At 43.7% G+C, this 13034-nt stretch overlaps 1 protein-coding gene across 3 annotated transcripts in view; it reads right to left on the reverse strand.

The window, feature by feature from the left end:
* The window catches only part of RUNX1 (RUNX family transcription factor 1), a 153684-nt gene extending 146419 nt beyond the window's left edge, over positions 1–7265 (reverse strand). The window contains exons 1-2 of one of the 3 annotated variants that reach the window (XM_031612470.2): positions 7035–7265; positions 6731–6844 (exon numbers count right to left, since the gene is read on the reverse strand). In XM_031612470.2, the coding sequence (XP_031468330.2) occupies positions 6731–6785 (55 nt within the window). In that variant the 5' untranslated portion in view covers positions 6786–6844; positions 7035–7265. Of the gene's footprint in view, positions 1–6730; positions 6999–7034 lie in introns of those variants that run through there. The other 2 variants (XM_031612467.2, XM_090122291.1) reach the window with 2 other exon arrangements.
* Between the last annotated feature and the right edge of the window lie 5769 nt (positions 7266–13034).

Here is a 13034-nt window from a genome sequence, read left to right on the forward strand (position 1 = left end):
GGGGAAGTGCAAGACTTTTGTCAGAAGGGATATGGATGCTCATCTGTGCTCCTTCACCCCCAACATTCAAATATTTCACAAATGGGCATCTCTCTTGTCTGAATGCCAAAAAAGGCATTTCATAGGCATTCCAGTGCCTCCCGATAGCACTGGTTTGACAAGGATTGCAAGATTTTCCTTTAGTACAGCTGAGTGAAATGTTTATAGCAAATCACATCCAAACCATCAGGTTGCGAGTTCCCTCATGCTGCACTGATGGAAAAGATTTGTATGAGTGTTCAGATTTTCAGCTGGCAGCCAAAACTCTACCAAAGGGCAGCTTCAGCGTGAAACCAGCCAACAGAAAGCACTCTGCAAGAGCAAATACTCGGAAGGCAAAAGAAAAAGCCCCTAGCCCCTGGTTCGGGCTGCTTTTGGGTTCACTGGAATCAGAAACTCAAAACAAAAATTGCAGGCTGAAAAGCCCAGACAGATCAAAGGCGGAGAAAATGTTCTCACAGATCTTTGTGAAGTGAAACTACCCAATTTCACAGAGTTTCACTTGCAAGCAGAAGTGGTGAGCCCTGCGGACAGCATTAAGGATGAATTGGAAACACTACCAGGTATTGCCTACTGGCTCTCTCTGCTGCTCTGCTTTCACAGCCAGGTCTTCTATGCCCTTTCTTTTCTTCCCTAGTTTAAATTGTCTGGACACATCTTTAAAGACAATTCAGCATTTCAGACTAAGGTGTATCTTGGTCACTCATGCCTTACTGTCTGCTGGGACCTAAGAGGAAGCAAATTGAAAATTGATTACATTGTCAATCCATGTTTTTAATTTCTAGCCTTGTTTCCACTGGCAGCAAGAATAATATGCCCTGCAGGCAGTGTCACTGTGAATATGTCAGTGGTTTCATGGACTTCACCAAGTTATTGCAGACCTTTATAGGTGCTCTGCTGCTTTAAACTTCAGCACAGTGGTCACCCAGCCCAGTTCATCAATACACTTCATGGAGGAGATATCCAGACTGCTCTTCTATTAGTTGGGAAGCTGACTCAAGTTTATATATATATTATCCATTCTCATAAGATGACAGAGGAGGTAACAAAGGTACTGTAATATTTTCTTATCCCTCTCTCAGACCAGTGAGTCACCTAGCCTGTGGCCTGTCTCTCCCCTCAGCCAGTACCAGATGTTTTGGAGGAAGCCACAATTCATTTTGCAGATGACAGACCAGCTTACATGGGAAGCTTTCTCTCCAAGCTTTAGCAGAGAATGGTTTGTGCTCTGAAATACGGCAGTGAGAGATGAAGGCAGAAATTAACCTTTTAAAAGCTTCTTTCCTTTTTACCTGGCTGGTACATATCAAGAAACTGTTATCTGTTTTAAAGACTTGGCTCATTTATGGATCCCGATAAACTCCTGGTTTTAATGTCATTGCACAACAATGATTTCTAGGCTGTAATCATCCACCATTTAAAAAAAATTCTACCCTACATTGCTCCATTGACTGAGCACAGAGAAAGGAATAGGAACAGGTGAGCTGGCTGCCACAGTTGTTCTAGGAAAAAAAAAAATAAAGTAAAATTTGGAAAATAAACCAACAAACAAAACAACAACTGAGTAAAGACATATTTGCACACTGCAATCTGCAAAAGTACAGAACATGTCAGCATCACATCCCTGGTGCGAACTTTCTTGAGCTCTCTCAAGTCATGGTGCCATACCTTTCCCACCTGTTAGCACAAGCATTTGACAGAGGTCTTATTAGCTATGTGGGGCATGTGCCATGGCTGCTTTCAGTGTACAAGCTCTTGTCGCTTGTAGGAGGAAGACAGATTTCCATACCTTGTCACAGGGGTGAGCAACCTCATGTTATCCCTTAAGGAGGCACCATAGCTGGCAGCTTCTGCGAGAGCACATGCAAGAGGCAATTCCCTTTGCTCTTGAACCTCTGCATCTCACTTCTGTGCTCCACAACCACGTGAGAGGACCTGGTCTCAACATCCTGCCCAGATCTCAGGCAGCCCCTCCAGGAGTGCAGCTACTGGGACCAGCAAGATCCTGCTGGGTGTAATGGGGTCACACAGTGGAGTGTTTCTTCTGTTGGTGGAAAAAGATCACATTTGGACATGCCAATCCCAGGCATCTGCAAGCCAACTCTAATCCTGAGTTCATGCTGAGAATGACATCACAAGTCCATCACTAAGCTGAGTGTGATTGGTTAAACACAAGGTTCAGTATTTTGGCCTTAGATAAAATCTCTTGATCTTACCAAAGCAATGTATTCATCTATGTCAGGTACTTCACCCCACCACGTGCTTGACAGGAATTCCTGTGTTTGGGTCTCTCAGTGCTTCTCAAGGCTTTTGAGTGAAAAAGTCTCAGAGAAGGCTGTGTAAATCTGACGATATTCATGTTTTTTCTTCCAGTAAGCCGAGGTTTTTATGAGCTTTAGTTCAATTTCCCATTCATAAGACGCAGTTAGTATTTTATAGTGCTGACACAAATTGACTCTATGCAACAGTTCAGGCAGTCTGCAAATGGATTGGAAAAGCTCCCTCTCTACACAGTCACAACCTAGATTATGCTGTTGCTAGAAGAGCCATTTCTTTTCCTGGGTGAGGGAAAAAAAAGCCTTTCCTAGCATATGGCGCTGCTGAGTACTGTGCATCTCCCAGAGGAACATGTTTTTCACAGAGCTGGTTCTAGCATGATTACTTCTGCCAATGTCACACACGTAGACCTGGCGACACAAGCTGTACTTGCAGAAGATATCTTTCTGCAATGCTTGATGTTCCACTAGGACCACACAAAAGCTGACACTGGAAACACTTGTCATAGAGGTGGATGCTTGCTTTGATTTCAGTCTGGGGCTGTACACCCTGCTGAAGGATCACAGAGACAGAGGGAGCTCTGAAGAGGAATGAAGCCAACCCTAGGTGGGAAGAGGAGTCACACTGTCCTGCCCTGCACCAGCACCCTCTGTGGATCAGCACCAATTTTAGGAAGGTTACCTATGCTGAGAGCATGAACCTGCAGAGCCAGAACTGAACAGCAGGGAGCTTCCGGACAGCTCATTTTCCTAACTCACAGATAGTGCTAGGGGCTTTGGGAACAACCTACCTTCATAAATCCTATCACAAAACAAGTCAGAGCAACCAAAAGGCAATGAGAAACAATGCACTTGTATACCAGTATCCACAGAACCAGGCACAGAAGCCCTTCCAAGCAGGAGGAGCTTCTTGCAATGTTTTTATTTAGCATGTACAAATGAGGAGACCCACGATGGCTGGTCACTACAGTGTTAAAACTAAGAATAAAGCACACATGGTGTGTTTTTCCATGCCGTAAAAGTGCTCTGCTGGAGTTTATTTCCATTTGATAAGAAACCAAGAAAATGTTGCACCACAAAGCTTCTCTGCCTTAATTAATCAAGAAAAAATACTACAAAGGCAAAACCAGGAGCAACCTTCTTTGCATACTGAAATAATTAGACCTTGTAGCAAAAGGGAAAATGAGGAAAGTGCCTTCCTGGAAAATATTATGCTTCATAATATTTAGAACCCCATAAAAACCCAAAACCAATGTTTTTTGTAAAAGGACTAATTATGCTGTGTTCTTTTGCAGGCAAAATTGTTAGGAAACCTTACAGAACAGCCTAATGCCCCTAAGAAAAACAAAGACATTATGGGGTTAGTGGTATCATGTAATTATCTAGGCCTCTTTTAGAAATAAAACATGCACTCTTTAACACAAGACTCTCCAATGGTCTTGTTTTGGTCCTTCTACCCAAAAGATACCATTTCTGTGACCCAGTCCATACGCACGAAATCACACCCAGCCCCTAATAAAGCCAGCAAATCTGTCCTCATCCTACAAACCATGCTTGTATACGAGTTGAAATGGCAGCCTTGCTGATATGAACCCGGGTTTGAGAAAGGGAAGGAGTGATGTTTTATTGAGGGCTGTACCACAACAACAAAACAATCATAAAAAGGCTCTCATTTTGTACTTCTAACACGCAACCCAGGCCATAAACTGAAAGAGGCCATTAGGAAAATGAGGCCATCATTAAAAGCAGAGCTGGTAAACATGTAAATGCGTTCAGCACGCAGAGCACATCACTGGAGGTTTCAGTGCAATCCTCATTTCTTTACCTAGTGGCAGAAGCAAGGACCTGGTGTGGTGTGATAGAAAGAGGGCCATATCCTTTGTGGTGTACCACATTCAATTAATATGTCAGGCTTTCTATGTCTATCATTGCTCACAGGGGCTGGAACAATTGTTCTGCTTCCCCATTCCCTTTCTTTTTTCCCAATTTTCACAAAGTACCACGCTAAAAAAAAAGTAATGGATTTCCTTCTCAGAGAACTGCACGGGCTGATAAAGTGAAATCCATGGCAGAATGCAAGTCACTTTTCCCTTTACCTCATAATTTCAGTTAAGGGCGAAAGTGCAATAAATTTTGGCGGGAAAAAAAGAAGCGATGGTTTGGGACATTTCTAATGGCCAGTCTGTGTAAACACTGTTGAGAAACATGGCTGAGAACAATCCGCCCTGGGGATGATTATTTTTCTTGCTCTGAGACCCGAGCATTGCTCTTGTTGTCCCCAGAATTTTGAAATTGTCTGAAGTTCATTTGAGCAAAGACAGGAACAGAAAAGGAACGTTGCAGCTTTCCATGTTAAAACGCAATATTCTTTCACAATGATGAGGCATTTGCTTTATAACCCAACCAAAGCGCTCTTGCCCAAGCTCTTCCTGCACTGAACAGCTGCAGTTTCACCTCGCTTGTGCTGGATACCTACCAGGATCTGTAACTTAAAGTATCTAATATAATGGGGACCTTGTCCATGAAGGAGTACAAATTACTGCACTGTTAACAATAAGAGTGCAAGCAGTACTGAAAAAGATAATAATGCCTATAGTGAAGCACTGAGGTAATCCACTGGCTGGATTAACCAGCCTTAGCAAACCTAAACAGGAAAGAATCAGCCCTTGGTCCCCATGCAGTTGCTCCCCTGCACTTTAAGGGGCTCCTACCTTCAAGATGGCCTCAACTGTCCCCAGCCCATCCCATGGGCTGGCTGTATTCTGGCATGTTGCAAGCACTGCCCCACGAGGCTTGCTATTTTTTATTTTATCAGAAGGACAGAATTTCCTCAAGAAGTCTTCCTGTACTACAGATTAAACAGCAAACAGTTGGGTGACTTAAAAAAAAAAAAAAAACAAAAAAAAAAAAACACTACCACCACCACCAACAAAAAAGCTGTCAAAATGCAGGAAGATCCTTCTTGCTATTCTAACAGTATTGCTTTCTTTGCTTGGAAGCAGAGCTGGCAAAACATTAGCACGGTGAGTGCTGGGAGCAGACAGCTGCCTCCTGCCAAGCCTCCGGCATCTCCCCTTGCAGGCTGGGTGATGCTGCAAGCCAGGATGCTGTGAGCCTGCCTGACTCACACAGCTCACTGCATTCAGCTCCCCGCTGGCGCCAGGAAAGAGAGACGCAGAAAAACTTTCATCACAGGAGGGGGACAAAAAAGAAGAAAAGAAAGCAAAGAGAGATGGTGGGCGCTTTGGCACCTTGCCCTCATCCCACGGCAGTTGTTGGGAGCAGCTCAGGGTTCACAGAGTTGCTGTGACACAGCAGCAGGGGCGAGCCTTCCGCATTCCCAACTCGCATATTAATAGGAATAACGCGTGACTCACGCTGACAACAGCAGCAAGGCCGGGAAGCTGTAGTCTGCAGTTATAAAGAGCTACACAGCGCTGCTGTATCTTGGCGTGCTGGCCAAGTCTGATGAGCCGTCTGCACGCTGTCATCCGGCAGGCACGGCACTGCAGAAGGGGCTCGGATACTCAGAGGGTGTGCATGGAAGGGGAAAAGTTCAGCTGCATCATGTGCTATTTGGGAAGGCAGTTACAAGAAAGTGAACAAGTTTCTCGTGCCAGTCCCGGGCTCACTCGAATGAATAACCTATGAGTGAGCAAGCCTCTGAATACGCTCAGTCACAGTGAAACAAGTCAGATTGCCGGGGGTTGCACTCCAATCCCCTCCCCAGCCCGTACAGGACTACTTCATTTCTCTAGGATTGGTTGCAGCCAATAATTCACAGTCATCAGAGACCTGCGTGGCATCAACAGAAACCCTGAATTTACCCTCATTGCTTCTCCGGAGCCATGTGAGTTGCAGCCAACTTTAAGCAGGTTTCTGAGCTTTCCCGGCTTCTCCCCAGTGAGTGTGCCTTCACCCAGGCTGACAGCACAGTGTAAGTGAGCCAGCATCACGCTCTGCTGGCTGCCGGCACGAGCCTGCTGCTTGCTCGCGGGGGTGCAGCCTGTAATGGGTGTCGTATGCAGCTGGCTGTCATTTTTCACGGCAGTAGCTCAAAAAGTCATAATTCTGCCAAAAGGAATCAAAAGGGGCTTGTGCTACTGCTATTGTATCTGCTTTAATTCATTTGAGCTCCTCGAACAGACTTTGATTTATGAAGAGAAAATTCACAAGCATGCGATGCCTGTTTGAACAGCTTAAATGAGCCCGTGTTATAATCTCCTTAATGGATGGTAAGTAATAAGGTGGTATTCCTACAAGTTCATATACTAGCTTGGACGAGAACGCCTTGAAGAAAATTGAAGTAGGAGAAAGCATGTACTACAAGAAAGTCCTCCAATTCTCTCCAGACATGCATTTGCTTATGTATGGGATAGTGAAAAGAATATTTAGAAAGTATGAATGGCACTTACCTCTCAAGAAGTGCTGGTAAGAAGGAAGTGAATCAAATACGCTGTTTGAAGCCATTGTTTCCTCTTTAAAACTCACTTTCTCTTTACAGTGAAGGAATATATGATTTCTTCTACCTTGGGAAGTGAAAAAGTAAAAAGAACGGTCATTGTTACCACCCTCTGCCCAGCCATCACTCTGCTTTATCCCAGTGCCTCTTGAGTAACCCAAAGCAAATAATAAGGTTCTTTTTCTAAAAGAACTCCGAAATTGTTTCTTAAAAAGAAAAAAAAAAATAGCGGATCGGTTGTGGTTGATGATGCTTACCACTCTACGAAACTGTGGTTTGCAGTCAAAGCGATTTGCCCTGCCTGCTGACCAATATCCCGGACCCGCTCTTGTGTGACTGCCTCTGTACCCAACTTGTGGTTCTGTGGTTGTTTATGAGGCCCAAAGAAGTGTTTCACACAACCAAAATTACAAATTTAACTGTTCCCCTTTCCATAACCTGCCTCCATTGGTCCCTTTGAGTCATGTGACCTGAGTGATGTCAACTTTCTTTCTTTCTTTTTTTTTTTTTTTTTTTTAACTTTCTGAAGTCATGCCCTACCCACTCCACCTGCCCTCCCCGGGGCTGAGCGAGGCAGCCATGGAGGTTGCTGAGGGAGGGAAAAGAGAAATGACTCACCGGCCCGTGTGCAGCAGGCGGGCGTGCTGAGCTGGTGCAATGCTGCTTATTTTGTTGTTTGTGGTTTTTGGAACTACTGATTATTTTGATAGGGGTTTCATTGCTGCTTATTCAATAGTAATTCAAAGCTGGGTATTAATTGGCTGCTGGGACAGGATGTGTAAATCATCCTGTATAACGTTAGGAATCAACTGTAGGGAAGACCACTGGCTGGGGAAAGTACACTGCAGAGAGGTGTGAGAGAGAGAGTAGGGAAAAAAAGAGAGAGGAAGGATGGAAGGAAGGAATGAACGAAGGAAGGAAGAGAGAGAGAGAGAGAGAGGGAGAGTGAGAGAAAGAAAGGAAAGAAAGAAAAAGAAGGAAGGAAGGAAGGAAGGAAGGAAGGAAGGAAGGAAGGAAGGAAGGAAGGAAGGAAGGAAGGATGGAAGGAAGGAAGGAAGGAAGGAAGGAAGGAAGGAAGGAAGGAAGGAAGGAAGGAAGGAAGAAAGGAAGGAAGGAAGGAAGGAAGGAAGGAAGGAAGGAAGGAAGGAAGGAAGGAAGGAAGGAAGGAAGGAAGGAAGGAAAGAAAAAGAAAGGAAGAAAGAAAGAAAGAAAGAAAGAAAGAAAGAAAGAAAGAAAGAAAGAAAGAAAGAAAGAAAGAAAGAAAAAGAAAGAAAGAAAGAAAGAAAGAAAGAAAGAAAGAAAGAAAGAAAGAAAGAAAGAAAGAAAGAAAGAAAGAAAGGAAGGAAGGAAGGAAGGAAGGAAGGAAGGAAGAAAGGAAGGAAGGAAGGAAGGAAGGAAGGAAGGAAGGAAGGAAGGAAGGAAGGAAGGAAGGAAGGAAGGAAGGAAGGAAAGAAAAGAAAAGAAAAGAAAAGAAAAGAAAAGAAAAGAAAAGAAAAGAAAAGAAAAGAAAAGAAAAGAAAAGAAAAGAAAAGAAAAGAAAAGAAAAGAAAAGAAAAGAAAAGAAAAGAAAAGAAAAGAAAAGAAAAGAAAAGAAAAGAAAAAAGAAAAGAAAAGACGAAGGAAGGAAGAGTAAAGAGGAGATCAGAGGAAAGGAGAGGAGAGAAAAAAAAGCTGTTGAGAAAGATAAAAAAGCATCATTTTGAACCTCTGTGATGGTAATTTCTGAGGGAGTGCCTGAAGGACAGAAGTATCCATGAGCTCACAAGACAGCTCTGTAGATTTCCCATAAGTTCAAGTCCAGCAGTCCCTATTCAGCACAATGCCTACTCTTGTCAGAGAGATCCCTGCCCAAGAGAAAAGCTGAGTAAAGTGCTCAGGATGTAGCCCAGCAATACTACAGTAATAGCAAAAATACTGGTAGGTGGAGCACTGCAGTAATGCACAGTGCATAATCCATGCAGGTTGCTCCTGGGGTGCTGTATGCCATGGGTCCCATATTTGGGACCACCGAGCCCTTGCCAAAATTAGGCACTTCATGCATTGCTTCCACTTATTGCAACTTTGGAAGTTGAATTCCTGACTTGCATTTCTAGTGCAAGTGCAGTCTACACCCTGGCTTCCTCTAGAGTGAGTGGGGGAGCTGTGTGTAAACGGGAGACAAGTTTTCCACAGAAGATGTCAATTTGCTGAAGCTGCAGAAGGAGCAGTTCTGGGCAGCTAGGACAGGAAGACTGGGACACTTTGCTTGGATGCTGTGAGCCCAGCTTACACTCCTGCTATGCCTCAACTTATGCAAGCTTTGGCTTTTTTTCTGACTATCCTTCCCAGAGTCTCCCAAGACATGACCAGTTTTTGGTCTGGGATAAACCTCACTTCGTGGCAACATAAGTAACTCAGAGATCACCAGGCAAAGGCAAAGCCTTTCCCCATCCGGACAGCGAGAGCTGGGCCCAGGACCTGTGCCCACTGGAGTTCTGGATCTGCTGCCTATGAGAACTGGGGGTACATTGCCTGACAGGCAGTGCCGGTAGAGGGAGCCCCGGCAGGAAGATTCCAGTTTTTAAATCACTTTTTTTTTCCTCATCTTTTAATGCTCAAGGGGCAGGAAGGCTGCCAGAGCGGAGGCGGATGCCCAGGCAGGCAGAGCATGTGAGGCAGCCATCCGCTTTGCTGTGGGCAGAGCGCAGAGTGCCAGTGAATGTCAGCAATGCTTGTGCTTCACCCGGGTCATCTGCCTAGAAGGCCAGGGCATTGCTATGCTATGTGAGAAGCAACAGTTGGGCTGCTTTTGTCATCTCGTAGCTAAGGCAGATGATGCAAGGGAAAAGCCTGACTGTTGCAACATGCAGTCTGCCACTCCGGTCTCTGCTCTGCCAACAGTCAGCTTCAAATAGCATGCAGGAATACACTTGATTAGGATTTGACACCTCAAGTTTTCAAGGAACAGTCTGAGATATGTGGGTCTGTGCTACACCCAAAGGAGTGGATGGACAGAACTTCTCCCTGCCACTGCTACACATGCCAGAGAAACTGAGAGACCCCTAACATGGCAGGGGTTGCTGGTGATGCTGGCTGCACCACAGTGCCATTTTCTGTTGGGTCCACATCAGCTGTTCCTGCAGCCCTACAATTAATCTATGTCAAAACTTACTGCTATGCATAGCTGGCATTTCTCTGATGAAAGGAATAAAGTGGACCATTTCACAATTCATGCTCCAAGGAGTGCGTCCAAAGGTTGCCACGTGAGCTGTGCCATCATTAATGCCAGTCTCTCTCTCTTTTTTTTTTTTTTAAAGCTGTCCTGTAGTTAGTGTAAACTTCTGGAAAACTCGTGTCACTGGTACTTAGACATTCTTTGCTTTCTAATGAATAAGATGCAAGATAACAGTGAACCTTCAGGAAGTAATATCACTCTCAGATCTAGAAGCTGACACATCATGTAATAAATTAACAAGCAGCTACCGGATGATGGAGAGATCAAAGTGTTGTGCCAGTAGGCCTCTTTAAAAAAAAAAAAAAAATGTTGTAGAGGAGTCAGACATTCAGGGATACTAAGAAATCTGTTTCCCACATTGGTACTGCAGAGTATGGCCCCTTGGCTGGATAATAACCTTGAGAAAGCAGACCTTGACACCAAACATTTATGTACGCTAGAGTCTTACTCTCAGTCAACAGAACTCATTTGGAATCTCATAAAGTTGCTAACTTCTGGAAAATGACAACAACAACAAAGCAAGCAAGCAACCAACCAACCAACAAGCAAAAAACAAAAAACAAAAAACCACACAACAGAAAAAAAACCTATGAAGTAGGGTTCTTTTTGTTGTTGTTTTTTGTTTTTTGTTTTTTTTTTTTGTAAGAGCAAATACTTGTGGTTTCACTGGTAGGAATGAAAACATTCACTTAGGGGAGGTTCCAAGAGCCTACATTTATCAGACTCCATAGCCGACCCCAGCAAGGTGTGCCCCAGAGGCCAACATTCTGCAGGCTGCAGAGTCCCACAAGCTACTGAGAAGTCTAAAACTGAATCATGCAAAGATTATTTCAGCTGCTGCAAATATTTCAGAGCCCAATGGTTTACCCTGAACTCCAGTGGCAGCCTCTAACAAACCTCCAGCATGTCCAAAAGAAACGCAACCCAGGTTAGAAACCTTGAGCCTGAACTACATGCTGAGTGGATGCTGAGAGGCTGAGAACAGCATGGAGCAGGCTCAAGGTAGCATATTGTTTGTCACTGAGCAGCACATTGATGTAGTAAGCTGGTACTGCCATTATCAGGGAGCCTCCCCAAACCTTGTGAATAAACTAACATCTATGCTGATAATATTTAAATGTGGAAGAGAACAGGGATGTTGTTGCAGAGGAGCTGTGTCTGTCTGTGAAATGAGGCTGTCAGTCAACATAGCAAAGGGGAGCCTGGAAACATTTTTAAAAACCCAAGTGTTTTACTCCACCAGTTTATAAAAATGCTTTAGTCTTTCATTTCAAAAGTGACCCAGATTAAATAGCTCAGCTGAAAAAAAAAGGACTGACCTAAATGAACTGTTTCCTTCTGGCCTTCCTGTTTTGCAGCTATACCGAAAATGCTACATCAGAGCTGCTGCAGAGTGTTCTATTACAGAATTCTGGTATGCAGAACCTCACCACTATCACTCCACCACTTCTAGTCCTTTTTCTCCTTGGATACAGGAGTTACTTTATTCCTTTTTTCCAGTAATTTATTGTCAGTAACAGAGTTTGGAGGACTTTTCACCAGTCTTTTACTGGTGGTATGAGTTAAATGCATGTGGGCAGTGGAGGAAAAGACAGAAAAGTATAAAATAAATGAATACTAAGAGTGTTTCAGGAAAGGAGAGGAAAAGGAAATATCCAGATAAGCACCTAAAGTTGCTCACATATAGAAACTTGCATCAAACTCTGAAGCATTTTGAACTTGCAAGTTTATGCTACTCCCTTATGACATATAAAACCACTGGTGATGCCCAGTGGTAACCACAAGTTGACTTTTCCCTTTTCCCTTTCTCCCCTATCAGGGAGCAATTCCAGTCAGAGTTCAAGCTTGTCCTTTTCCTTGGCATGTGTCAGCACTGCATTTTGTCTCAGTTTCGTCATCAACAAAATCCTTTTTGGATGGAAATAAAATAGAGATCCAACTTGAGCTGGCTCAATATATAGTATCCTGACACTAACCAGTAGTAACAATTGAACTTGTATGGAGTCTGCAATGGGCTGCATTTGTGTTCTCAGTAAAGTCACAAAGCAAGCACAGTGAAACAGGTAATAGACGCTTGTGTTTCATCATGTGAGTTGTTTTACTGGAGTCAATAGGATTACTCATGAGTTGGGGAAAACTTTTAAGGGTTCACCATCTCTTCGGTTTCTTGTTTTTAGGCACTTCAGTAGGAATGAGAAATTAAATGGCTATTTAATAAGAATGAGCTGCTTTAAAAGAGAAGTCACTGAAGTAATTTAGTGATAAAACTACAAATCACTTTTCAGATGTGTGTTCACAGAATAATGCTTGGCATCTGTATTTCTGTATTTTGCTGGGAATCCCAGCAAAAATACCTTATTCCATCTAATTGCTCAGAAAATACTTCAGCATTCATGGTTAGGGCTCACTCATTCTAAGAACATCAACATACTGCTTATGATGGATACAACAGACTTGGAGTTGGTAACAGGTACTCAGAGAGTGCTGCTGTCTTTGTAGCTGTTGCATCCTCTTTTAGTGTGGTGCCATGTATAGAGATAGCTTGAGGTGAGCTAGTTTGTGGCCTGGTACTTTCACCTGCTTACTGCCCTCTGCCAAAATAGTCTGAACTCCTGTCTGATCCAGTATGAAGCCCTGAGGAATGCTCACCCAGTGCACCCCTCGTAAACAGCAAGATATACAGAGATTTTCCAAAAGCTATACAAATGGTGTCCAATTGCTAAAGGAACCTGGCTAATAAATGCATACTAAATTTATATGCCTTCACTAGAAGTCACTGCTAACAAGCTTTAATTTCCCCTGGCTGGCTTGGGTGCCTTAGGGAAGATGCCCAACAAGCAGGATCTGGGAGGATGTTTGGGATGTAGGACATAATACAGAGGAAAGACAACTGACATAAAAGAGTGAACATAAGACTGGGGAGCATTCATTTGCAATAGTAATTGGACAGCATGAAAATAGTTAAAAGAAGAAGGAAGGAAAGGGGAGGAGAATTCAGAAGTGTCATGGAGTTGAGGACACAAACACTGCACTTGATACAGGG

The sequence above is a fragment of the Phasianus colchicus genome, chromosome 1 (genome assembly GCF_987193195.1).
Source record: "Phasianus colchicus chromosome 1, bPhaCol1.hap1.1, whole genome shotgun sequence".
Lineage (NCBI taxonomy): Eukaryota > Metazoa > Chordata > Aves > Galliformes > Phasianidae > Phasianus > Phasianus colchicus.